This window comes from Scyliorhinus torazame, chromosome 24, assembly GCF_047496885.1.
Source record: "Scyliorhinus torazame isolate Kashiwa2021f chromosome 24, sScyTor2.1, whole genome shotgun sequence".
Classification (NCBI taxonomy): Eukaryota; Metazoa; Chordata; class Chondrichthyes; order Carcharhiniformes; family Scyliorhinidae; genus Scyliorhinus; species Scyliorhinus torazame.
In genome coordinates, this window is record NC_092730.1 from 27,138,384 (window position 1) to 27,165,008 (window position 26,625).

Consider the following 26,625-nt stretch of genomic DNA (forward strand, 5'->3'; position numbering starts at 1 on the left):
ATCAATAGTCACTAGACCCAGAGTCACTAGGCCCCAAGTCAATAGTCACTAGGCCCAGAGTCACAAGGCCCCAAGTCAATAGTCACTAGGCCCAGAGTCACTAGGCTTAGAGTCACTACAGAGTCACTAGGCCCAGAGTCACTCTAGAGTCACCAGGCCCAGAGTCACTATAGAGTCACTAGGCCCAGAGTCATGATAGAGTCACCAGGCCCAGAGTCACTAGGTCCAGAGTCACGATAGAGTCACTAGGCCCAGAGTCACGATAGAGTCACCAGGCCCAGAGTCACTAGGTCCAGAGTCACGATAGAGTCACTCGGCCCAGAGTCACGATAGAGTCACCAGGCCCAGAGTCACTAGGTCCAGAGTCACGATAGAGTCACTCGGCCCAGAGTCACGATAGAGTCACTAGGCCCAGAGTCACGATAGAGTCACGAGGCCCCGAGTCACTAGGCCCAGAGTCACTAAGCTCAGAGTCAATATAGAGTCACTAGGCCCAGAGTCACTCCAGGGTCACTTGGCACCTACCCACTGGGCCTAGCTAAATTGAGCCACCAACTCAGTGCAAGGCTTTAGAAGGAATGACAAACAAGCGAAACACAATTCACATTTTAGAAAAAGACAATTAGCGGTTAATTTGCTATACATTCACCACTGACTAAATAATCCAGTTACAGTAATAGACTTAAAAGTGTCTGTAAACATGGGCTATGAATTGACAAGCAGCTCATGTGCCGTCTTCCTCCTGTGTTTTTTGTCCTCAGTACCCTTCAGGGTGCGTCCCAGGTTTCGGTTTAAGCAGTGGAGGACGTTGGAGGAAGCAGGCGCTGCCGGTACCTCGAGGCGGCAGTGACGTTAGCCACAATCCAACAGCAGCCACCCTCCAGGGAGCGGCTGGCCTCTTGTCCTGTCGTGACCCTCCTAGCCGCATCGTCCGTGTCCTCTGAAATCCCAGAATCCCGCCAAACGCCTCGTCAATGCAAAACTGCCGGGCTGCGGACTGGAGTTAGAAGCTCACCAGCGTGTAGACCATACTGCGAGAGAGGGAGAGGGAGAGAGAAAAAACAGTGAGTGACGCTGGGAGAGAGAGAGAGAGGAGGGGCTGAATGAGAGAGCAGAGGAGTGAGAGCACCCAAGAACCTTGGGGAAGGGAGAGGGGGGGGGGGGAGGATTTGGGGAAGAGAAAATGACAGCGAAGGGGTGATGGGTCGCGAGGAGAAAAGGAGAGAGAAAGTTAGAAAGAGAGTGTAGTCCCCTCAATAACGACGCGAGAGTGTGGAACGGTAAATGAAGGCTTTAATAAGCAGAGAACTAGCCAGCTACAGAGACGTGTGCTTACTGAGTGCCGCCTACAGGGCGTCACCTTATATACGGCTCCCTGGTGGGCGGAGCCAGAGGCGGAGTCCCCTAGAGTTCCATAGTGTTAAGGGTACAGTAACCATTCATCACAGAGAGGTTGGGGGCGACCGTGATGGGGAGGATGAGAGAGATTGCGCAGGAAAAGGGAAAGAGAGAGAGGGGGAAATGGAGGGTGATTATGAGGGTGTGACAGAAATAGAGAGAAAGATAAAGATGGAGCGAGGGAGAGTGATAGGGAGATATAGAAATATAGGAGAGATAGATAGGGAGAGAGAAAAATAAAGAGAGAGAGATATATATATACATGGAGAGAGAGAGTAACCAAGAGAGAGAGACAGAAGTAGATAAAGAGAGAGAAGAATATGGAGAGAGAGAGATGGATAGAGGTCTCTATAGAGAGAGAGAGGAGACAAGAGAGAGGCAGAGGTGGGTAAAGAGGGACAAGAATAAGGAGAAAGAGAGATTAAATCAGAGAGAGAGAGAGACCCGAGAGAGAGTTAGTTAGAGAGAGAGGACAAAAACAGAGAGAGGCATCGAGATCTATCTCCAGAGAGACAGCGAGAGAGAGATAGAGTTAGTTAGAGAGAGAGAGAGGCACACACAACCCAAGATAGAGAGCGAGGGACTGAGAGGGAGTGACAGAGATGGTTAATGAGAGATGCAGAGAGACAGAGATAGAGACGGGGGAGAGAGAGAGATGGTTAGAGAGGGAGAGAGGAGAGAGATCGTTAGAGAAGGAGGGATGAGAGACTGAGAGTGAGAAAGAGACAGAGAGAGATGGTAAGAGAGAGTGAGAGGGAGAGGAGAGAGATAGTTAGAGAGGGAGGGAAGGAGGGATGAGAGACTGAGAGTGAGAAAGAGACAGAGAGAGATGGAAAGAGAGAGTGAGAGAGAGGAGAGAGATAGTTAGAGAGGGAGGGAAGGAGGGATGAGAGACTGAGAGTGAGAAAGAGACAGAGAAAGATGGAAAGAGAGAGTGAGAGAGAGAGAGGAGAGAGATAATTAGAGAGGGAGGGAAGGAGGGATGAGAGACTGAGAGTGAGAAAGAGACAGATAGTACGAGAGAGTGAGAGAGAGGGAGAGAGAGAGGGAGAGGAGAGAGATAGTTAGAGAGGGAGGGAGAGATGAAAGACTGAGAGTGAGAAAGATACAGAGAGAGATGGTAAGAGAGAGTGAGAGAGAGGGAGAGAGAGAGAGAGAGGAGAGAGATAGTTGGAGAGTGAGGGAGAGATGAGAGATTGAGAAAGAGACAGAGAGAGATGGTAAAAGAGAGTGAGAGAGAGAGAGAGAGAGAGTGAGAGAGAGAGAGAGGAGAGAGATAATTAGAGAGGGAGGGAAGGAGGGATGAGAGACTGAGAGTGAGAAAGAGACAGATCGTACGAGAGAGTGAGAGAGAGGGAGAGAGAGAGAGAGAGAGAGAGGAGAGAGATAGTTGGAGAGTGAGGGAGAGATGAGAGATTGAGAAAGAGACAGAGAGAGATGGTAAAAGAGAGTGAGAGAGAGAGAGAGAGAGAGAGGAGAGAGAGAGTTAGAGAGGGAGGGAGAGATGAAAGACTGAGAGTGAGAAAGAGACAGAGAGAGATGGTAAGAGAGAGTGTGAGAGAGAGAGAGAGGAGAGAGATAGTTAGAGAGGGAGGGAGAGATGAGAGACTGAGAAAGAGACAGAGAGAGATAGAAAGAGAGAGTGAGAGAGAGAGAGAGAGGAAAGAGATAGTTAGAGAGGGAGGGAGAGATGAAAGACTGAGCAAGAGACAGAGAGAGATGGTAAGAGAGAGTGATAGAGAGAGAGAGAGATAGTTAGAGAGGGAGGGAGAGATGAGAGACTGAGAGTGAGCAAGAGACAGAGAGGGATAGAAAGAGAGAGTGAGCAAGAGACAGAGAGAGATAGAAAGAGAGAGTGAGAGAGAGAGAGAGAGAGAGAGAGAGGAGAGAGGTTGAAACCTTGCCCTTGCGGGAAGAGAAAATGGGAACAAGAGGGTGATAGAAATCGAGCACTGTCTTCCACAAACAGCTATTAATGTTGGATCGATTGTTAATTTGAAAGCTTTGTGGCGGGTCCAAAAAGGTTGGGTGGGGTTACTTGGATAGGGTGGAGGTGTGGGCTTGGGTAGGGTGCTCTTTCCAAGGGCCGGTACAGACTCGATGGGCCAAAAACCTTTTTGTTTTTTAAGATTCCCATGAAACACATCTTTGCTATTCGCCCATGGATCCAGGTAGCGGCCTTCTCCAAATTCCCCCCCACTCTCTGGTTAAAGATCTGGCTACCTCGTATTGAAAGACTCTGGTTCTGAGGGCCCTTCAAGTGGAAACATCGGGGTCGATTCTCCACGTGGAGCCCAAGTGTTCGCGCCGTCGTGAACGCCGTCGCCATTCACGCCGGCGCGAACTGGGCGCGGGGACGACCGATTCTGACAGTGCAGTACTGACCCTCTGACAGTGCAGTGACGGTTCAACGCCGCTCCAGCCTCCTATCGCGGCGCCAAATGGGCGCGGCGCCAGCCCACGCACGCGCGGGGGACTTCTTTAGCGCGCCGGCCCCGACTCAACATGGCGTCGGTGTCCAGGCACCAGCCGCGCCAGAAAGTAGGCTCGGGGTGCGGGGGGGGGGGGGGGGGGGGGGGGGGGGGGGGGGGGGAGGGGGGAGAGGCCGGTGGTCTCCGATCGCGGGCCAGACCCCGTCGGAGGCCCCCCCCGGTGAATGAGCCCCCCCTCCCCATCCTTCTAAATCTCTTTCGCACCTTCGCCCAGTTCCTCAATATCTTGTTTGTAATATGGGGAGTGTGAGAAAGAAAGGCACAGAGAATGAGCGAGAGACAGGAGTAGAGAGCAAATCAGAGAGGGACACTCGGGGAGAAAGGGGGAGAGATGATGAGGGAGAGAGGACAAAGAGATAGAGTCAGATAGAGAGAAAAAACAGACAGCAAGAGGGAGACAATGAAAGGCAGAGGGGAGAGAGGGGATATAGTGATCGAGATAGAGTCAGATAGAGAGAAAAATGAACAGCGAGAGAGAGTGAGACAGTGAGAGAGGGGACAAAGTGAGAGAGAGTGAGACAGTGAGAGAGGGGACAAAGTGATAGAGATAGAGACAGAGGAAAACAGAGAGATAGTGAGGGAGACAGCGAGAGAGACAGCGTGAGAGAGAGAGAGTGCAAAGAGATAGAGAGAGAGGAAAACAGAGAGATGGCGAGTGAGACAGCGAGGGAGACAGCGAAGGAGAGAGGACAAAGAAAGAGACTGAGTGGGAGAGTACAAAGAGGGAGAGACAGAGGGCGGGGAAAGAGAGACTGAGCAAGAGCAACAATGAAAGAGAGAGAGAAAGAGAGGACAAAGAGACAGAGACAGTGAGAGATGAAAACAGAGAGACTGTGAGAGAGACACCGAGACAGAGGATGAAGGTACAGATAGAGAACGAAATACAGAGAGAGCCAGGAAGAGAAAAACAGAGAGCAAGAGAGATAACGGGACAGTCAAAAAGATCGAGACACAGGGAGAGAGAAAAACAGAGACAGCAGGAGAGTTGAGGACAAAGGGATCGAGACAGAGGCAGAGAGATAGACAGAAAGACACAGAGGCGGATAGCACAAGAGCGAGAGAGAGAGAAAGCGAGCAGAGGTAGAAATGAAAACAGAGAGAGACAGCGAGTGAGAATGAGAGTGGGACAAAGAGAACAGATAGACGGCAGGCGAAGATAAAGGTGAAGAATGAGAGAGAGAGAGAGCGAGAGAGCGCGTGGGGAGAACTGCGAGTGATAAGATTGCGTCAATCTCTCCCATCAAAGTATGTGGAACATTCCGGAGATTATCCAATCAATCCCCAACCTCCCCAAACAAAGATTTTTGCCAAATGATTACCCGACGACCTGAGGCAAGACGCGCATTTAATGAAAAGTTCGAGAGGGCTCCAGATATTTTTGCAACGTCGGCACTCCGAGGGACATAGAGGCTCACGGCAAATAATTCGAGACGGAAAATTATTCGACAAAGAACATAGAACATAGAACATAGAAAATACAGCACAGAACAGGCCCTTCGGCCCACGATGTTGTGCCGAACCTTTGTCCTAGATTAATCATAGATTATCATTGAATTTACAGTGCAGAAGGAGGCCATTTGGCCCCCTGAGTCTGCACCGGCTCTTGGAAAGAGCACCCTACCCAAACTCAACACCTTCACCCAACACCAAGGGCAATTTGGACATTAAGGGCAATTTATCATTGGCCAATTCACCTAACCTGCACATCTTTGGATTGTGGGAGGAAACCGGAGCACCCGGAGGAAACCCACGCAGAGACGGGGAGGACGTGCAGACTCCGCACAGTCAGTGACCCAAGCCGGAATCGAACCTGGGACCCTGGAGCTGTGAAGCAATTGTGCTATAGACAATGCTACCGTGCTGCCCTTGAGAACAAATAAATCTACACTATATCATTTTACCGGAATCCATGTACCTATCCAATAGCTGCTTGAAGGTCCCTAATGTTTCCGACTCAACTACTTCCACAGGCAGTGGAAAAGGTGCACTACTCTCTGGGTAAAGAACCTACCTCTGATATCCCTCCTATATCTTCCACCTTTCACCTTAAATTTATGTCCCCTTGTAATGGTTTGTTCCACCCGGGGAAAAAGTCTCTGACTGTCTACTCTATTTATTCCCCTGATCATCTTATAAACCTCTATCAAGTCGCCCCTCATCCTTCTCCGTTCTAATGAGAAAAGGCCTAGCACCCTCAACCTTTCCTCGTAAGACCTACTCTCCATTCCAGGCAACATCCTGGTAAATCTTCTTTGCACCTTTTCCAAAGCTTCCACATCCTTCCTAAAATGAGGCGACCAGAACTGTACACAGTACTCCAAATGTGGCCTTACCAAAGTTTTGTACAGCTGCATCATCACCTCACGGCTCTTAAATTCAATCCCTCTGTTAATGAACGCGAGCACACCATAGGCCTTCTTCACAGCTCTATCCACTTGAGTGGCAACTTTCAAAGATGTATGAACATAGACCCCAAGATCTCTCTGCTCCTCCACATTGCCATGAACTCTACCGTTAACCCTGTATTCCGCATTCATATTTGTCCTTCCAAAATGGACAACCTCACACTTTTCAGGGTTAAACTCCATCTGCCACTTCTCAGCCCAGCTCTGCATCCTATCTATGTCTCTTTGCAGCCGACAACAGCCCTCCTTACTATCCACAACTCCACCAATCTTCGTATCGTCTGCAAATTTACTGACCCACCCTTCAACTCCCTCATCCAAGTCATTAATGAAAATCACAAACAGCAGAGGACCCAGAACTGATCCCTGCGGTACGCCACTGGTAACTGGGATCCAGGCTGAATATTTGCCATCCACCACCACTCTCTGACTTCTATCGGTTAGCCAGTTTGTTATCCAACTGGCCAAATTTCCCACTATCCCATGCCTCCTTACTTTCTGCATAAGCCTACCATGGGGAACTTTATCAAATGCCTTACTAAAATCCATGTACACTACATCCACTGCTTTACCTTCATCCACATGCTTGGTCACCTCCTCAAAGAATTCAATAAGATTTGTAAGGCAAGACCTACCCCTCACAAATCCGTGCTGACTATCCCTAATCAAGCAGTGTCTTTCCAGATGCTCAGAAATCCTATCCTTCAGTACCCTTTCCATTACTTTGCCTACCACCGAAGTAAGACTAACTGGCCTGTAATTCCCAGGGTTATCCCTAGTTCCTTTTTTGAACAGGGGCACGACATTCGCCACTCTCCAATCCCCTGGTACCACCCCTGTTGACAGTGAGGACGAAAAGATCATTGCCAACGGCTCTGCAATTTCATCTCTTGCTTCCCATAGAATCTTTGGATATATCCCGTCAGAAAATCCGTGATTTGATCCACCTGCAAAGCGGTGGCTGCGTCCGCTTGGCCCTTAATAAGGCGCGGGCAATTAACTTCAATATATTAATGAATGAACATTATTCTCATTTCAAAGGGAAACAATATCATCTCCAGAAATAAAACGGAAGATTTATTAATGACCACTTTCGTCCGAGAGGCAGCACATTCTTGGCAGAGGGTGAGGAGGACGGGTGGGGGAATCCTGTCTTTATACAGAGCCGGACGCAACCTCAGGCCGTCGTATAGGACTTCCCTGACATACATTCTGAGGTCACTGCAGTGTTAGAGCCAATCCCAGCACAGCACGACCCCACAAAGGACAAATCTGGTTCATTCAATCTTCATTCTTCACCGATGATGATTGAGGGATAGGTATTGGTCCCAGCATGCCAGGCCGCGCTCCCTCAGTACTGACCCTCCGACAGTGCGGCACTCCCTCAGTACTGACCCTCTGACAGTGCGGCACTCCCTCAGTACTGACCCTCTGACAGTGCGGCATTCCCTCAGTACTGACCCTCTGACAGTGCGGCACTCCCTCAGTACTGACCCTCTGACAGTGCAGCACTCCCTCAGTACTGACCCTCTGACAGTGCGGCACTCCCTCAGTACTGACCCTCTGACAGTGCGGCACTCCCTCAGTACTGACCCTCTGACAGTGCGGCACTCCCTCAGTACTGACCCTCTGACAGTGCGGCACTCCCTCAGTACTGACCCTCTGTCAGTGCAGCACTCCCTCAGTACTGACCCTCTGACAGTGCAGCACTCCCTCAGTACTGACCCTCTGACAGTGGAGCACTCCCTCAGTACTGACCCTCTGACAGTGCGGCACTCCCTCAGTACTGACCCTCTGACAGTGCAGCACTCCCTCAGTACTGACCCTCTGACAGTGCGGCACTCACTCAGTACTGACCCTCTGTCAGTGCAGCACTCCCTCAGTACTGACCCTCTGACAGTGCGGCACTCCCTCAGTACTGACCCTCTGTCAGTGCAGCACTCCCTCAGTACTGACCCTCTGACAGTGCAGCACTCCCTCAGTACTGACCCTCTGACAGTGCGGCACTCCCTCAGTACTGACCCTCCGACAGTGCGGCACTCCCTCAGTGCTGACCCTCCGACAGTGCAGCACTCCCTCAGTACTGACCCTCTGACAGTGCGGCACTCCCTCAGTACTGACCCTCTGACAGTGCGGCACTCCCTCAGTACTGACCCTCCGACAGTGCGGCACGCCCTCAGTGCTGACCCTCTGACAGTGCAGCGCTCCCTCAGTACTGACCCTCCGACAGTGCGGCACTCCCTCAGTACTGACCCTCTGACAGTGCGGCACTCTCTCAGTACTGACCCTCTGACAGTGCAGCGCTCCCTCAGTACTGACCCTCTGACAGTGCAGCACTCCCTCAGTACTGACCCTCTGACAGTGCAGCACTCCCTCAGTACTGACCCTCTGACAGTGCAGCACCCCCTCCCACACTGACTCTCTGACAGTGCAGCACTCCCTCAGTACTGAGCCTCTGACAGTTCAGCACTCCCTCAGTACTGACCCTCTGACAGTGCAGCGCTCCCTCAGTACTGACCCTCTGACAGTGCAGCACTCCATCAGTACTGACCCTCTGACAGTGCGGCACTTCCTCAGTACTGACCCTCTGACAGTGCGGCACTCCCTCAGTACTGACTCTCTGACAGTGCAGCACTCCCTCAGTACTGACCCTCTGACAGTGCAGCGCTCCCTCAGTACTGACCCTCTGACAGTGCGGCACTCCCTCAGTACTGACCCTCTGACAGTGCAGCACTCCCTCAGTACTGACCCTCTGACAGTGCAGCACTCCCTCAGTACTGACCCTCCCACAGTGCAGCACTCCCTCAGTACTGACCCTCCGACAGTGCAGCACTCCCTCAGTACTGACCCTCCGACAGTGCAGCACTCCCTCAGTACTGACCCTCCGACAGTGCAGCACTCACTCAGTACTGACCCTCCGACAGTGCAGCACTACCTCAGTACTGACCCTCTGACAGCACAGCGCTCCCTCAGTACTGACCCTCTGACAGTGCAGCACTCCCTCAGTACTGAGCCTCTGACAGTGCGGCACTCCCTCAGTACTGACCCTCTGACAGTGCAGCGCTCTCTCAGTACTGACCCTCTGACAGTGCAGCGCTCCCTCAGTACTGACCCTCTGACAGTGCAGCGCTCCCTCAGTACTGACCCTCTGACAGTGCAGCACTCCCTCAGTACTGACCCTCTGACAGTGCAGCGCTCCCTCAGTACTGACCCTCTGACAGTGCGGCACTCCCTCAGTACTGACCCTCTGACAGTGCAGCACTCCCTCAATACTGACCCTCTGACATTGCAGCGCTCCCTCAGTAATGACCCTCTGCCAGTGCAGCACTCCCTCAGTACTGAGCCTCTGACAGTGCAGCACTCCCTCAGTACTGACCTTCTGACACTGCAGCACTCCGTCAGTACTGACCCTCTGACAGTGCAGCACTACCTCAGTACTGGCCCTCTGACAGCACAGCGCTCCCTCAGTACTGACCCTCTGACAGTGCTGCACTCCCTCAGTACTGACCCTCTGACAGTGCAGCACTCCCTCAGTACTGACCCTCTGACAGTGCGGCACTCCCTCAGTACTGACCCTCTGACAGTGCAGCGCTCCCTCAGTACTGACCCTCTGACAGTGCAGCACTCCCTCAGTACTGACCCTCCGACAGTGCAGCACTCCCTCAGTACTGACCCTCTGACAGTGCAGCACTCTCTCGGTACTGACCCTCTGACACTGCAGCACTCCCTCAGTACTGACCCTCTGACAGCACAGCACTCCCTCAGTACTGCCCGTTTGACAGCACAGCGCTCCCTCAGTACTGACCCTCTGACAGTGCTGCACTCCCTCAGTACTGCCCCTCTGACAGTACAGCATTCCCTCAGTACTGACCCTCTGATAGTGCAGCACACCCTCAGTACTGACTCTCTGGCAGTGCAACACTCCCTCAGTACTGACCCTCTGACAGTGCAACGCTCCCTCAGTACTGACCCTCTGACAGTGCGGCACTCCCTCAGTACTGACCCTCTGACAGTGCAGCGCTCCCTCAGTACTGACCCTCTGACAGTGCGGCGCTCCCTCAGTAATGACCCTCTGACAGTGCAGCACTCCCTCAGTACTGAGCCTCTGACAGTGCAGCACTCCCTCGGTACTGGCCCTCTGACAGTGCAGCGCTCCCTAAGTACTGACCCTCTGACAGTGCAGCACTCCCTCAGTATTGAGCCTCTGACAGTGCAGCACTCCCTCAGTACTGACCCTCTAACAGTGCGGCACTCCCTCAGTACTGACCCTCTAACATTGCAGCTCTCCCTCAGTCCTGATCCTCTGACAGTGCAGCACTCCCTCAGTACTGACCCTCTGACAGTGCAGCACTCCCTCAGTACTGAGCCTCTGACAGTGCAGCACTCCCTCAGTACTGAACCTTTACTCTGTATCTAACCCCTTGCTGTACCTGTCCTTTGAGTGTTTGATGGGGACAGTGTAGAGGGAGCTTTACTCTGTATCTAACCCCTTGCTGTACCTGTCCTGGGAGTGTTTGATGGGGACAGTGTAGAGGGAGCTTTACTCTGTATCTAACCCCGTGCTGTACCTGTCCTGGGAGTGTTTGATGGGGACAGTGTAGAGGGAGCTTTACTCTGTATCTAACCCCGTGCTGTAACCTGTCCGGGGAGTGTTTGATGGGGCCTAAATCCCTTTTTATGGGGCACAGAGTTCACTTACGCACCACTGGCAATATATTGTGATAGGAATGATGCAGAAATCCTGATGCTGTTTTGGTGAGTTACCCTGATAATGTGTTTATATTAACAGCGGACTAAATATATTCAGCCAAATGTGCGGTTTTAATTATTGTTAAAATATTCGCAGTGTGGTTATTCGAAACAAATCATTTGCCTAAATGAATACGATTTGAGCCGTGATGTGATGAATGCTGGTGTACAGGTTTTACAGATAGGAGAGGGTCAAATCTTCCAGAAACATGGAATCCACAGGATTCCCCCCACCATGTTGCTTATTGAACATAGTCGGAAGGTCTTATAAATGTAGGTATTTTGGTGATATTGTATTCTATGTATTTGGTGCAATAAGGCAGTGTGTATGACTGCCGGAGTCATATTTTTTAAGAATCCTATGTTGAAAAAATTTGAGAGCCAGGGTACAATTAAAGCATCATAAAAGCTTGGGCTAATGGTGTCTTGTTTGGAATAAGACAATTCCCTGTGGAGTTGTTAATTAGATACCTGGTACTGGATTCTCTGCCAGCCGGATTGTCCGTTGCGCCAACAACTCATGCATGTGCCCGGGGGTTTCCCAGCGCCGTGGTGTGGCCACAATGGGAAATCCCATTGGCATGTGGCGGGGAACGGAGAATCCCACCGTCAGCGTGAGGTGGGGCGGGGGGGGGGGAATGCTGCCCAGGGAAACACAGTCGGCAGACGGGAGAATCCCGCCCATTGTGTTTCAGCTTGGTAAGGGTTTGCAACTCATGGGAGGAGCTAAATCGCTCGGCTGTTCAGGGGGGTAGCCAAGAGATTGGGCAGTTGGGAAATGGAAGTCAAAACATGAAAGGCAGTTTCTGAAGACCACAGACCCTGCATTGTTCCAACAGGGTCAACAAATACAGAAATACCGCCAGGTTTTCTGCATGATTCTGACAGGAGTCAGATCTGAAATAATGAAAATCGCTTATTATCACAAGTAGGCTTCAATGAAGTTACTGTGAAAAGCCCCTAGTCGCCACATTCTGACGCCTGTTCGGGGAGGCTTGCACGGGAATTGAACCGTGCTGCTGGCCTGCCTTGGTCTGCTTTAAAAGCCAGCTATTTAGCCCAGTGTGCTAAACCAGCCCCTAGATCTTTCTTTAAAGCAGCGGTAAAAGATCTCTCTTTCTCAAAGTGGAGTGTCCAGGCATCTCTGTACAGCAGGTATTCCTGAGTGCTAACTGCATTTGAAAGTGGATTGAGTGCTGAGATGGTTTTGTTGTTGATTGGGAATAAAGATAGCAGTTAAGCATCATTGTGTCACTGTACTGATTAGCAATGTTTAAGGGGTAATTGGAAGCTATTTTCTCGTGTGACGTTCTCCCCCTCATTCACCAGCGATGGGAACTAAACGATATTCATGACTGCCATTTTTGGTCTTGTGCACCAAGCAGAAACGCCCTCTCTGCCCCTCACCCCGTGAGGCAGATCCGGTGAGGCTGTGGGCCATTGGAAAAGCTGGCAATGCAGCCGCTGGGTCACACAGCGCTTTTCCCGACCAAGGTGACACTCCGAAAGAAAAGTGAGAAAATTCCTCCCTACGTTTGTCCTGCTTCCTGCTTCTGTATACTCTTGCACCCGCACGTAAATTCCACGCGCCCACTTAGCCTGTCCCTATCAGCCCAGTGGTGCGTCGTTTCCAGCGGCCAGAGGTGGCGTGAGGCAGTGGCGGTCCCCTCTCTATTCTCATTCCACGACAACACCTTGCGTGCGTGAGGGAGCGAATTAGGGCGAGGCGCCCAGGTGGCTGAAGGTCGCCCTGGCGGAATAACGGAAGAGGGCGTTGGGTGAGGCTGCAGAATCAGAGGCATGGAGAGTTGAGCGAGACGACGGTCTTGGATTGGAGGAGGCCAGCAAGATGGAAAGGCAGCGAGGGAGAGTGGATGAAGGACATTTGAGTTCCATATGGGGGAGGGGGCGGTATTCTTATTTCCAAATACAAGAATCTGATATATATACATTATATAATAATAGATTGTTGAACCCAATTACAATATTCCTTTGTGTATTCATTAGCAAAGTGCTGTTTCGCTCAGCTACATTATGCCTGTTATCAGTATTAATCCTGCAAATTACCATATTATTATGCTCTTGTGAATATTACCTCATTATGTTTGATGATTCTAGGTCAGAGAGTTCCGCATATATATCACAAATTCCCTGTTCTGGCATCGGATCATCGACGCACGGCCTGGGGAGCGAGCGGTTCTTAGGCCAGAGGCCTGGATTGCCGACACCCTCCTTACAGGCCCGAGAAGCCTGGCTCTCGCCTGAGGGGGAGAAGCTGCAGGCGGAGTGTTGTTGAGGAGGCGGACAGAAGGAGGTGGGAAGGTATACGGGCGGAATCCGTTCCCCCGAGAGGAAGGGCTGGATTCTGCGGCGCAGGGTTCGTGGACCTTCACGACCGTAAAACCGAGGCCGCGCGGCTGCGGCAATGGTGGTCCCTTCCCCGTCTTTCTCCCTCAGCAGCCGGTTTCACGATTTGTAACGGCAAAATTGAACCGCGGCGTTGGCAACTCGGCCCATCGCACGCCGAGCATCGCGGAGGCCCCCGGAGAATGGCCGCGCCTGCGAATGATAAGCAAACGCCGTTCACTGTACGCGCGGAGTGGAACGCGTCAACGCCGCTGTTGAGGCGACGGAGATTCGCAATTTGGAAACACCATCCCAGAAACACACCTCCCATGCGTGCCACCAATTGCAGCGGCGTTCCTTAGCGTGGCCCAGTCACAGCAGGCCGTGGCTGGGAACGTCGGCGCCATTGCCCAGGCGCTGGCCCATGTGGCACAGTCCCAGACGGAGGTGGCGCAGTCACTGGCCGATGTGGCACAGTCCCAGACGGAGGTGGGCCAATCCCTGTGCACCATGGCCGCGAGCGTGCAGACCCTGACCGAGACCAGAGTGGGCCTCCAGGGCAGCGCGGTAGCACAGTGGTTAGCACAATTGCTTCACAGCTCCATGGTCCCAGGTTCGATTCCGGCTTGGGTCACTGTCTGTGCGGAGTCTGCACGTCCTCCCTGTGTCTGCGTGGGTTTCCTCCGGGTGCTCCGGTTTCCTCCCACAGTCCAAAGATGTGCAGGTTAGGTGGATTGGCCGTGTTAAATTGCCCTTAGTGTTGGGTGGGGTGACTGGGTTATGGGGATAGGGTGGAGGTGTGGGCTTGGGTAGGGTGCTCTTTCCAAGGCCCGGTGCAGACTCGATGGGCCGAATGGCCTCCTTCTGCACTGTGAATTCTATGATTCTATGACTGGCAGTGTCAGGTGGTGGAGGAGCCTCAGGGGTTAGCTTCGCTCGCACCCCCTGTCCCATGGAGTATCCCGGGGGCCATCGGGCACCCCGAGGGAGGAGGAGGTGATGGGACCTGTGCCAACCCCTCCCCCCTATTCGTTGAACCTGGAGCCAATCAGAGCGCCCCACGTTGTGCGGGCCTCCCGTGCCTGACTGGGCTCCATGTCCTGCCCACCCTCCCCCTCCCCTGCCTCTTCCTCGCCGGACGAGGCCTGGCGTCCCTCCTCCCCCAGCACGTCGCCCCTCTGCTGCGCGATGTTGTGGAGGACACAGCAGGCCGCCACCATGCGGGCGACCCTCTCAGCGTCACACTGGAGGGCCCCAGGTCCAGGCACCTGACCCGCAGCTTCAGGGGGCCGCGGCACCGCTCGATCAGGCCCCTGGCCGCTGTATGGACGCCGTTGTAGCGGGTCTCCGCGTCGCTCTGTGGCGACATCAGCCACGACCGCTGTGGATTACCCGTCACCCAGGAACCAGCCACTCAGCCGGGGGAGAGCCTCGCAGAGGCCAGGAAACGGGAGTGTGCCAGGGTGAAGGCGTCGTGCACACTGCCCGGGTATCAGGGGCACTGCCCGGGTATCGGGGGCACTGCCCGGGTATCGGGCGCACTGCCCGGGTATCGTGCACGCACTGCCCGGGTATCGGGCACGCACTGCCCGGGTATCGGGCACGCACTGCCCGGGTATCGGGCACGCACTGCCCGGGTATCGGGCACGCACTGCCCGGTTATCGGGCACGCACTGCCCGGGTATCGGGCGCACTGCCCGGGTATCGGGGCACTGCCCGGGTATCGGGCGCACTGCCCGGGTATCGGACACACTGCCCGGGTATCGGGCACACTGCCCGGGTATCGGGCACACTGCCCGGGTATCGGGCACACTGCCCGGGTATCGGGCACACACTGTCCGGGTATCGGGCGCACTGCCCGGGTATCGGGCGCTCTGCCAGGGTATCGGGCACACTGCCCGGGTATCGGGCACACTGCCTGGGAATCGGGAGCTCTGTCCGAATATCGGGAGCACTGCCCGGGTATCGGGCACATACTGCCCGGGTATCGGGCACTCTGCCAGGGTATCGGACACACTGCCCGGGTATCGTGCACACTGCCTGGGTATCGGACACACTGCCCGGGTATCGGACACACTGCCCGGGTAATCGGACACACTGCCCGGGTATCGGACACACTGCACGGGTATCGAACACACTGCCCGGGTATCGGGCGCACACTGCCCGGGTATCGGACACACTGCCCGGGTATCGGGAGCACTGCCCGGGTATCGGGCGCACTGCCCGGGAATCGGGAGCTCTGTCCGAATATCGGGAGCACTGCCCGGGTATCGGGCACACACTGCCCGGGTATCGGGCGCTCTGCCAGGGTATTGGACACACTGCCCGGGTATCGGGCACACTGCCCGGGTATCCTGCACACTGCCCGGGAATCGGGCACACTGCCCGGGTATCGGACGCACTGCCCGGGTATCGGGCGCACACTGCACGGGAATCGGACGCACTGCCCGGGTATCGGGGGCACTGCCCGGGTATCGGACACACTGCCCGGGTATCAGGCACACACTGCACGGGAATCGGACGCACTGCCCGGGTATCGGGCCCACACTGCCCGGGTATCGGGCGCTCTGCCTGGGTATCGGGCGCTCTGCCTGGGTATCGGCGCGCTGCCCGGGCATCGGGCGCACTGCCCGGGTATCGGGCGCACTGCCCGGGTATCGGGAGCACTGCCCGGGTATCGGGCACTCACTGCCCGGGTATCGGGAACACTGCCCGGGTATCGGGCACACACTGCCCGGGTATTGGGCGCACTGCCCGGGTATCGTGCACACACTGCCCGGGAATCGGGAGCACTGCCCGGGTATCGGGCGCACTGCCCGGGTATCGGACACACTGCCCGGGTATCGGGCACACTGCCCGGGTATCGGGCACACACTGCCCGGGTATCGGACACACTGCCCGGGTATCGGGCACACTGCCCGGGTATCGGACACACTGCCCGGGTATCGGGCACACACTGCCCGGGTATCGGACACACTGCCTGGGTATCGGGCGCACTGCACGGGTATCGGGCGCACTGCACGGGTATCGGGCGCACTGCCCGGGTATCAGGCGCACTGCCCGGGTATCGGACACACTGCCCGGGTATCGGGCGCACTGCCCGGGTATCGGACACACTGCCCGGGTATCGGACACACTGCCCGGGTATCGGGCACACTGCCCGGGTATCGGGCACGCACTGCCCGGGTATCGGGCGCACTGCCCGGATATCGGGGCACTGCCCGGGTATCGGGCGCACTGCCCGGGTATCGGACACACTGCCCGGGTATCGGGCATGCACTGCCCGGGTATCGGGCACACTGCCCGGGTATCGGGCACACTGCCCGGGTATCGGGCACACTGCCCGGGTATCGGGCACACACTGCCCGGGTATCGGGTGCACTGCCCGGGTATCGGGCGCTCTGCCAGCGTATCGGGCACACTGCCCGGGTATCGGGCTCACTGCCTGGGTATCGGGCACATATTGCCCGGGTATCGGGCGCTCTGCCCGGGTATCGGACACACTGCCCGGGTATCGTGCACACTGCCTGGGTATCGGACACACTGCCCGGGTATCGGACACACTGCCCGGGTATCGGGCACATACTGCCCGGGTATCGGGCACTCTGCCAGGGTATCGGACACACTGCCCGGGTATCGTGCACACTGCCCGGGTTATCGGACACACTGCCCGGGTATCGGACACACTGCACGGGTTTCGGGCACACACTGCCCGGGTATCGAACTCACTGCCCGGGTATCGGGCGCACACTGCCCGGGTATCGGATGCACTGCCCGGGTATCGGGCGCACTGCCCGGGTATCGGGAGCACTGCCCGGGTATCGGGAGCACTTCCCGGGTATCGGGAGCACTTCCCGGGTATCGGGCGCACTGCCCGGGTATCGGGGTAACTACCCGGGTATCGGGCGCACTGCTCGGGTATCGTGCGCACTGCCCGGGTATCGGGCGCGCTGCCCGGGAATCGGGAGCTCTGTCCGAATATCGGGAGCACTGCCCGGGTATCGGGCACACACTGCTCGGGTATCGGGCGCTCTGCCCGGGTATCGGGCACACACTGCCCGGGTATCGGGCGCTCTGCCAGGGTATCGGACACACTGCCCGGGTATCGGGCACACTGCCCGGGTATCGTGCACACTGCCCGGGAATCGGGCACACTGCCCTGGTATCGGGGGCACTGCCCGGGTATCGGGGGCACTGCCCGGGTATCGGGGGCACTGCCCGGGTATCGGGGACACACTGCCCGGGTATCGGGCACACACTGCACGGGAATCGGGCACACACTGCCCGGGTATCGGGCGCACTGCCCGGGTATCGGGCGCTCTGCCTGGGTATCGGCGCGCTGCCCGGGCATCGGGCGCACTGCCCGGGTATCGGGCACTCACTGCCCGGGTATCGGGAACACTGCCCGGGTATCGGGCACACTGCCCGGGTATCAAAGAACAAAGAACAAAGAAATGTACAGCACAGGAACAGGCCCTTCGGCCCTCCAAGCCCGTGCCGACCATGCTGCCCGACTAAACTACAATCTTCTACACTTCCTGGGTCCGTATCCCTCTATTCCCATCCTATTGATGTATTTGTCAAGATGCCCCTTAAATGTCCCTATCGTCCCTGCTTCCACCACCTCCTCCGGTAGCGAGTTCCAGGCACCCACTACCCTCTGCGTAAAAAACTTGCCTCGTACATCTCCTCTAAACCTTGCCCCTCTCACCTTAAACCTATGCCCCCTAGTAATTGACCCCTCTACCCTGGGGAAAAGCCTCTGACTATCCACTCTGTCTATGCCCCTCATAATTTTGTAGATCTCTATCAGGTCGCTCTCAACCTCCTTCGTTCCAGTGAGAACAAACCGAGTTTATTCAACCGCTCCTCATAGCTAATGCCCTCCATACCAGGCAACATTCTGGTAAATCTCTTCTGCACCCTCTCTAAAGCCTCCACATCCTTCTGGTAGTGTGGCGACCAGAATTGAACACTATACTCCAAGTGTGGCCTAACTAGGGTTCTATACAGCTGCAACATGACTTGCCAATTCTTATACTCAATTTGTTGCCCCTTTCAATGACCTGTGGACCTGTACTCCTAGATCTCTTTGACTTTCAATACTCTTGAGGGTTCTACCATTCACTGTATATTCCCTACCTGCATTAGACCGTCCAAAATGCATTACCTCACATTTGTCCGGATTAAACTCCATCTGCCATCTCTCTGCCCAAGTCTCCAGACAATCTAAATCCTGCTGTATCCTCCGACAGTCCTCATCGCTATCCGCAATTCCACCAACCTTTGTGTCGTCTGCAAACTTACTAATCAGACCAGTTACATTTTCCTCCAAATCATTTATATATACTACAAAGAGCAAAGGTCCCAGCACTGATCCCTGTGGAACACCACTGGTCACAGCCCTCCAATGAGAAAAGCATCCCTCCATTGCTACTCTCTGCCTTCTCTGGCCTAGCCAGTTCTGTATCCACCTTGCCAGCTCACCCCTGATCCCGTGTGACTTCACCTTTTGTACTAGTCTACCATGAGGGACCTTGTCAAAGGCCTTTCTGAAGTCCATATAGACAACATCCACTGCCCTACCTGCATCAATCACCTTAGTGACCTCCTCGAAAAACTCTATCAAGTTAGTGAGACACGACCTCCCCTTCACAAAACCGTGCTGCCTCTCACTAATACGTCCATTTGCTTCCAAATGGGAGTAGATCCTGTCTCGAAGAATTCTCTCCAGTAATTTCCCTACCACTGAAGTAAGGCTCACCGGCCTGTAGTTCCCGGGATTATCCTTGCTACCCTTCTTAAACAGAGGAACAACATTGGCTATTCTCCAGTCCTCCGGGACATCCCCTGAAGACAGCGAGGATCCAAAGATTTCTGTCAAGGCCTCAGCAATTTCCTCTCCAGCCTCCTTCAGTATTCTGGGGTAGATCCCATCAGGCCCTGGGGACTTATCTACCTTAATATTTTTTAAGATTCCCAACACCTCGTCTTTTTGGATCTCAATGTGACCCAGGCTATCTACACCCCCTTCTCCAGACTCAACATCTACCAATTCCTTCTCTTTGGTGAATACTGATGCAAAGTATTAATTTAGTACCTCGCCCATTTCCTCTGGCTCCACACATAGATTCCCTTGCCTATCCTTCAGTGGGCCAACCCTTTCCCTGGCTACCCTCTTGCTTTTTATGTACGTGTACGATCGGCCCCTCTGGTTATGGTACATGGTACATTGCATGTCCACAGTGAACAGTTTGCGGTACACGGTCCAACACTTACATCACTGACGGCCGTGCCTTCAGCTGCCCGGGCTTTGAGCTCTGGAATTCCCTCCCTAAAACTGTCTGCCTCCTCTCCCCCAAGGTGGTCCTTAAAATCTACCTCTTTGAACAAACTTTTGGACATCAGCACAATTGGCTCCTGACGTAGCTTTATGTCGTATTTTGTTTAAAGGCGCTCCTGTGAAGTGCCGTAAGAATGTTTTAATAGGCCACATTATAAAGGTGCATTATAAATGCTACGTGTTGCTTTAGAGCCAGGGTTGACTGCTGTCTTTGGTTCTCTTGTTTCAGCCATGGCATTTATTACATACATCCTGTTGGCCGGGGTGGCACTGGGCATCCAGCAGAGGTTAGTATGGCAAAGGGCCAGCTGGAGGGCGGTAGTGTTACAGAAGCAGAATACTGCAGGTGCGGAAAAGCTGAAACAAAGACAGAAAAATGCTGGCAATACGCAGCAGGCCAGGCCGCACCAGTGATGAGAGGAAAATAGCATTCGAGCACTGGCGTTGGGGGTGGAGATCAAAGGGAAATGTGTGTGATTAAAAGGAAGGATGGAGAGACAATGGGGTTGGCAAAGTTGCGTGGCTGGGGGGGGGGGGGGGGGGGGGGAGGTGAAGAGCAGGTGACAGGACAGTAAAGGAAGAAAAGATTGTATGTGACGAGGGCAACAAATTCTGTCCAAACCTTTTTATTTTTATCCATTTTTACGGGATGTGGGCTTCGCTGGCATCTAGGACAAAGGTTCGGCACAACATCGTGGGCCGAAGGGCCTGTTCGGTGCTGTATTTTCTATGTTCTATGTTCTATGTTCTGGCGAGACCAGCATTTGTTGGCCATCCCCAGTTGGCCCAGTTGAGAAGGTGGTGGGGAGCTACCTTCTTGAAGCCGCTCCAGTCAACGAGGTGTAGGTGCAGCCAATGTGCTGTTAGGGAGGGAGATTCAGGATTTTGACCCCGGCCGTAGTGAAGGAACGGCCGATTTATTTCCGAGTCGTGATGGCGAGCGGCTCGGAGGGGGGGAACCTGCAGGTGGGGGTGTTCCCCGTGCGTCTGCTGCTGCCCTCGTCCTTCTAGACGGTAGAGGTGGCGGGTTTGGAAGGTGCTGTCGAAGGAGCGAGTGGCTGCGGTGCATCTTGTAGACGGTGCACACGGCTGCCACTATGCGTCGGGGGTGGAGGAAGTGAATGTTTGCGGTTAGCGTGTCGATCGAGCAGGGCTGCTTTGTCCTGGATGGTGTCGACACCTGCCCATGGCCCCGTCCCCCCCATCAACACCCCTCCCCACCCGGCCTTCGCAGGGGCCCCCCCACCCCAGCCAGCCTGGCTAGTGTCCGGCCCGGCATTCCAGGGTCTCTGTGTCCTACCCCCCCCCCCCCCCCCCCGCTCTCCTCTCCCTGATCAACCACGGCGCCGGTGTCACGATTATTAATCCCACCGTCGGGAATTCCCCCCCCCCCCCCTCCCCAGTGGGAGGCGGAGGCCCCGGGTCGGGCCCGCTAATGATATCCCAACGCCGTTTACTGCCCGTGCGGAGCAGAACGCATCGACGCCCTGTCGTGGCGACGGAGAATTGCGATTCGCGGTGAAACCGGTGTCCGCCACGATTTCGGCATCGGGACCGATTCTCCGTCCAATCGCGTCTCCCGATTCTGCTGTCGTGTTTCGGCCTCAACTACTTCCCGCGGTAACAAGTCCCACAGGGCGACCACTCTCCGGGTGAAGAAATTCCTCCTCATCTCTGTCCTAAATGGTCTCCCCCGAATCCTCAGCCTGCGACACTAGGCCCGTCTGGGCTGTGGAAGGAGTTCTCACTGTGATATTCATGCTCCCTGTTGCTCTTGCCCGTGTCACAGTGGATTTAAACCATTAATTATATTCAACAACTCAGTTCTTATTAGCTCGGTGATGGGTGATAAATATTGTTTATTGATATTTAAAAATCCATTTAAACCTCCTCGCTTAGGCGATGAGGGATTCGAGGATTGTCATTGAGTGAAGCCTCGCAAACATTCTGCTAACTTGCTGCCATTTATTGTGTCGTCCCCCCCACCTCCCTGTGTCCCCCCCACCTCCCTGTGTCCCCCCCCTCCTCCCTGTGTCCCCCCCTCCCCCGTGTCCCCCTCTCCCTGTGTCGCCCCCCCCTCCATATGTCCCCCCCCTCCTCCCTGTGTCCCCCCCCTCCTCCCTGTGTCCCCCCCTCCCTGTGTCCCCCCCTCCTCCCTGTGTACCCCCTCCCTGTGCGTCCCCCCTCCTCCCTGAGTCCCCCCCTCCTCCCTGTGTCCCCTCCTCTCCATACTCCACACTCCATATGCACACACTCACAATCCATATGCACACAACCACAATCCGTACACTCACAATCCGTACACACACTCACAATCCATACGCACACACTTACACTCACAATCCATACGCACACACTCACAATCCATATGCACACACTCACAATCCATACGCACACACTTACATTCACAATCCATACGCACACACTCACAATCCATACGCACACACTTACACTCACAATCCATACGCACACACTTACACTCACAATCCATACGCACACACTCACAATCCATACGCACACACTTACACTCACAATCCATACGCACATACTTACACTCACAATCCATACGCACACACTTACACTCACAATCCATACGCACACACTCACAATCCATACGCACACACTTACATTCACAATCCATACGCACACACTCACAATCCATACGCACACACTTACACTCACAATCCATACGCACACACTTACACTCACAATCCATACGCACACACTCACACTCACAATCCATACGCACACACTCACAATCCATACGCACACACTTACACTCACAATCCATACGCACACACTCACAATCCATACGCACACACTTACACTCACAATCCATACGCACACACTTACACTCACAATCCATACGCACACACTCACAATCCATACGCACACACTTACACTCACAATCCATACGCACACACTCACAATCCATACACACCCACTCACAATCCATACGCACACACTTACACTCACAATCCATACGCACACACTCACAATCCGTACACACACTCACACGCACAATCCATATGCACATTCACAATCCATACGCACACACTCACAATCCATACGCACACACTTACACTCACAATCCATACGCACACACTTACACTCACAATCCATACGCACACACTCACAATCCATACGCACACACTTACACTCACAATCCATACGCACATACTTACACTCACAATCCATACGCACACACTTACACTCACAATCCATACGCACACACTCACAATCCATACGCACACACTTACATTCACAATCCATACGCACACACTCACAATCCATACGCACACACTTACACTCACAATCCATACGCACACACTTACACTCACAATCCATACGCACACACTCACACTCACAATCCATACGCACACACTCACAATCCATACGCACACACTTACACTCACAATCCATACGCACACACTCACAATCCATACGCACACACTTACACTCACAATCCATACGCACACACTTACACTCACAATCCATACGCACACACTCACAATCCATACGCACACACTTACACTCACAATCCATACGCACACACTCACAATCCATACGCACCCACTCACAATCCATACGCACCCACTCACAATCCATACGCACACACTTACACTCACAATCCATACGCACACACTCACAATCCGTACACACACTCACACGCACAATCCATATGCACATTCACAATCCATACGCAGAGACTCACAATCCATACGCACACACTCACACTCCATACGCACACACTCACAATCCATACGCACAGACTCACACTCCATACGCACACACACACAATCCATACGCACACACTCACAATCTGTGACATGGTTCTATGAAAGACGGAGAGTATTATAAGCTGCATGTTGCTGACGGGTGGAACAATCCAGCTTGCCGCTAGCCTTCGAGAATACCAGCTCCCCCGTTAAGTGGGCAGGAACCTCGAAGCAATGTCCAGTTGTAGAGTATATAAAACTACCCAGTTAGACACAGCAAGGCAGAACCAGTTTGGGTTCATTGTGTGATATCTATGTGGTGAATGTATTGCTGTAACAATTCACCATGTGCTTATCTGTATTACGCTGTTGCCCATGTGGGCTCCACCTATGGACCATTGTAAGGTATTACCTATGATGTAACATGTTGGGGCCTGTGTGGGCTCCGCCCCTGGCTCCTCCCCTTGAGGGGGGTATAAAGAGCAGTCGCCCTGTGGGCGGCGCACAGTATTGTATCAGTCGCAGGCAGGCGCTGTTCTAGTTGATTAAAGCCACAGTTTACTTCTACTCCTGGTTTTGTGTGAATTGATGGTCGCATCAATTTAATCAACTACAACGCCACAATGGAATCGGCCCTCAAACCTGACCGACTGGAACTCGATCCGCAGGCCGCGGAGGCGAAAGAGATTTTTTCGCACTGGCTCCGATGTTTCGAGGCCCCGACGAACAGAAGCTGAGTCCCCTCCACGCCCGGGTGAGCCATCGAATCTCTGTCCAACTTGAGGAAGCCTCCACCTACGTAGACGCCCTCGCGATGCTAGAGCGCCTCTACGTAAGGCCCGTGAACGAGGTATACGCGCGGCTTCTCCTCACCACTCGCCGCCAGCGTCCCGGGGAATCGCTGGGCGAGTACCTACACGACCGCAAAGTCCTCGCGCGAAGCTGCGATTACCAGGCCGTTATGGCCACTCAACATATGGAGCTCGCCGTCCGGGACATCTACGTGGCTGGGGTCAGGTCCAACTACGTGAGACAGCGCCGACTCGAAAAAGGTGCCCTCGACCTGGAAGAGACCGTAAAATTAGTCTCCTCTCTGGAAGTAGCGTTCCAAAGCCTTAACGCGTTCCCGTCTGATCACGCGACCACCTTGTGGACCCCCGACCAAAGAGTACCCCAGGCCTGTGCCGCGCGGCTGCCCGCCCACCATGGGGGGCTACCCTGTTATTTCTGCGGCCAGCCTCAACACCCCCCGCAGCGCTGCCCGGCCCGGAATGCGAACTGCAGCGACTGCGGGAGAAAAGGGACATTTTGCTAACGTTTGCCTGGCCAGGTCCCAAAACTCTAAATCGCAGGCCCGGCCCTCAGACTCACAGGCCCGCAGACCCCGCAGTGTGGCAGCGTGTCTGCCGGCTCCGCCCCACCCCCCCGGACGTGTCATCGGATTCGTGTTGTCTATGGGGGCCGCCATCTTCCAGCCCGCACAGCGTGCGCGACTCACGGGGGTCGCCATCTTGGCCATCCTCGCCCACGCGGCCCGCCAAGTGCGAATCACGGGGGCCGCCATCTTGGCCGCCATTTGCAACGCCGCCCGACACGTGCGACCGACGGGGGCCGCCATCTTGGAACCGCCCCAGCACCTCCGACCACGCCGGCTACCCGCAACTCAGCGCGGTCACCCTTGACCAGTCGCGACCCAAACACCTCCGGAGCTCCATGACGACCGTCTGGGTAAACTGACACGAATCGCCCTGCCTGTTCGACTCCGGGAACACGGAGAGCTTCATTCATCCAGACATGGTAAGACGCTGCTCACTCCCAATCTTCCCGGCGCATCTCCCTCACCTCTGGGTCGCACGCGGTGCAGGTCCGGGGTGCATTACCGCAACCCTAGCAATACAGGGCGCCGAGTACGCCAATTCTAAATTATATGTGCTCCCCGACCTCTGCGCTCCTCTCCGACTGGGACTGTAGTTCCAATGTAACCTCAGGAGCCTAACCCTGAAGTTCGGCGGGCCCCTACCCCCACTCACCGTATGTAGCCTCGCGACCCTAAAGGTCGACCCTCCCCCGCTCTTCGCAAACCTCACCGCCGACTGCAAACCAGTCGCCACCAGAAGCAGGCGGTACTGCATCCAGGATAGGACTTTTACCAGGTCCGAGGTCCAGCGACTCTTGCGGGAGGGAGTCATCGAGGCAGCAATAGCCCCTGGAGAGCCCAGGTCGTGGTCGTCAGGACCGGGGAAAAGAACCGGATGGCTGTAGATTACAGCCAAACCATAAACACGCACCTCGATGAGTACCCCCTCCCCCGGATCGCAGACATGGTTAATCAGATCGCACACTACCGCGTGTTCTCCACGGTGGATCTGAAGTCCGCGTACCACCAGCTCCCAATCCGCCCGAGGGACCGCCACTACACGGCCTTTGAGGCAGACGGCCGCCTCTTCCACTTCCTCCGGGTCCCCTTCGGCGTCACCAACGGGGTCTCGGTCTTCCAAAGAACGATGGACCGAATGGTGGACCAGTACGGGCTGCGGGCCACATTTCCGGACTTGGACAACGTCACCATCTGCGGCCATGATCAGCAGGACCACGACGCCAACCTCAAGAGATTTTTCCAAACCCTTAACCTCACTGGCAATAAGGAGAAATGCGTTTTCCGCACAACCAGACTAGCCATCCTCGGCTTCGTTGTGGGAAACGGGGTTCTCGGACCCGACCCTTACCGTATGCACCCCCTCCTGCAACTCCCCCTACCTCACTGCCCCAAGGCCCTGAAGAGGTGCCTCGGGTAGTTTTCTTATTACACCCAGTGGGTCCCTAACTTTGCGGACAAAGCCCGCCCACTAATCAAGGCCACTATCTTCCCACTGGCGGCCGAGGCTCGCCAGGCCTTCAGCCCCATCAAGGCAGATATTGCCAAGGCCGTGATGCGCGTGGTGGACGAGTCCGTCCCCTTCCAGGTGGAGAGCGATGCATCAGAGGTCGCTCGCGCCACTACCCTCAATCAGGCAGGCAGACCGGTAGCGTTTTTTTCACGAACCCTCACCACCTCCGAAATTCGACACTCCTCAGTCGAAAAGGAAGCCCAAGCTATCGAGGAAGCCGTATGGCACTGGAGGCACTACCTCGCTGGTAGGGTTTACCCTCGTCGCCGACCAATGATCGCTAGC

At 54.7% G+C, this 26,625-nt stretch overlaps 1 protein-coding gene across 1 annotated transcript in view; it reads right to left on the reverse strand.

The window, feature by feature from the left end:
- Nucleotides 1-595: 595 nt before the first annotated feature.
- Nucleotides 596-26,625, reverse strand: part of LOC140400103 (protein cornichon homolog 2-like) — a 146,723-nt gene continuing 120,693 nt past the window's right edge. The window contains exon 5 of the mRNA XM_072489582.1: nucleotides 596-1,031. Within this exon, the coding sequence (XP_072345683.1) occupies nucleotides 1,004-1,031 (28 nt within the window). The 3' untranslated portion in view covers nucleotides 596-1,003. The remainder of the gene's footprint in view (nucleotides 1,032-26,625) is intronic.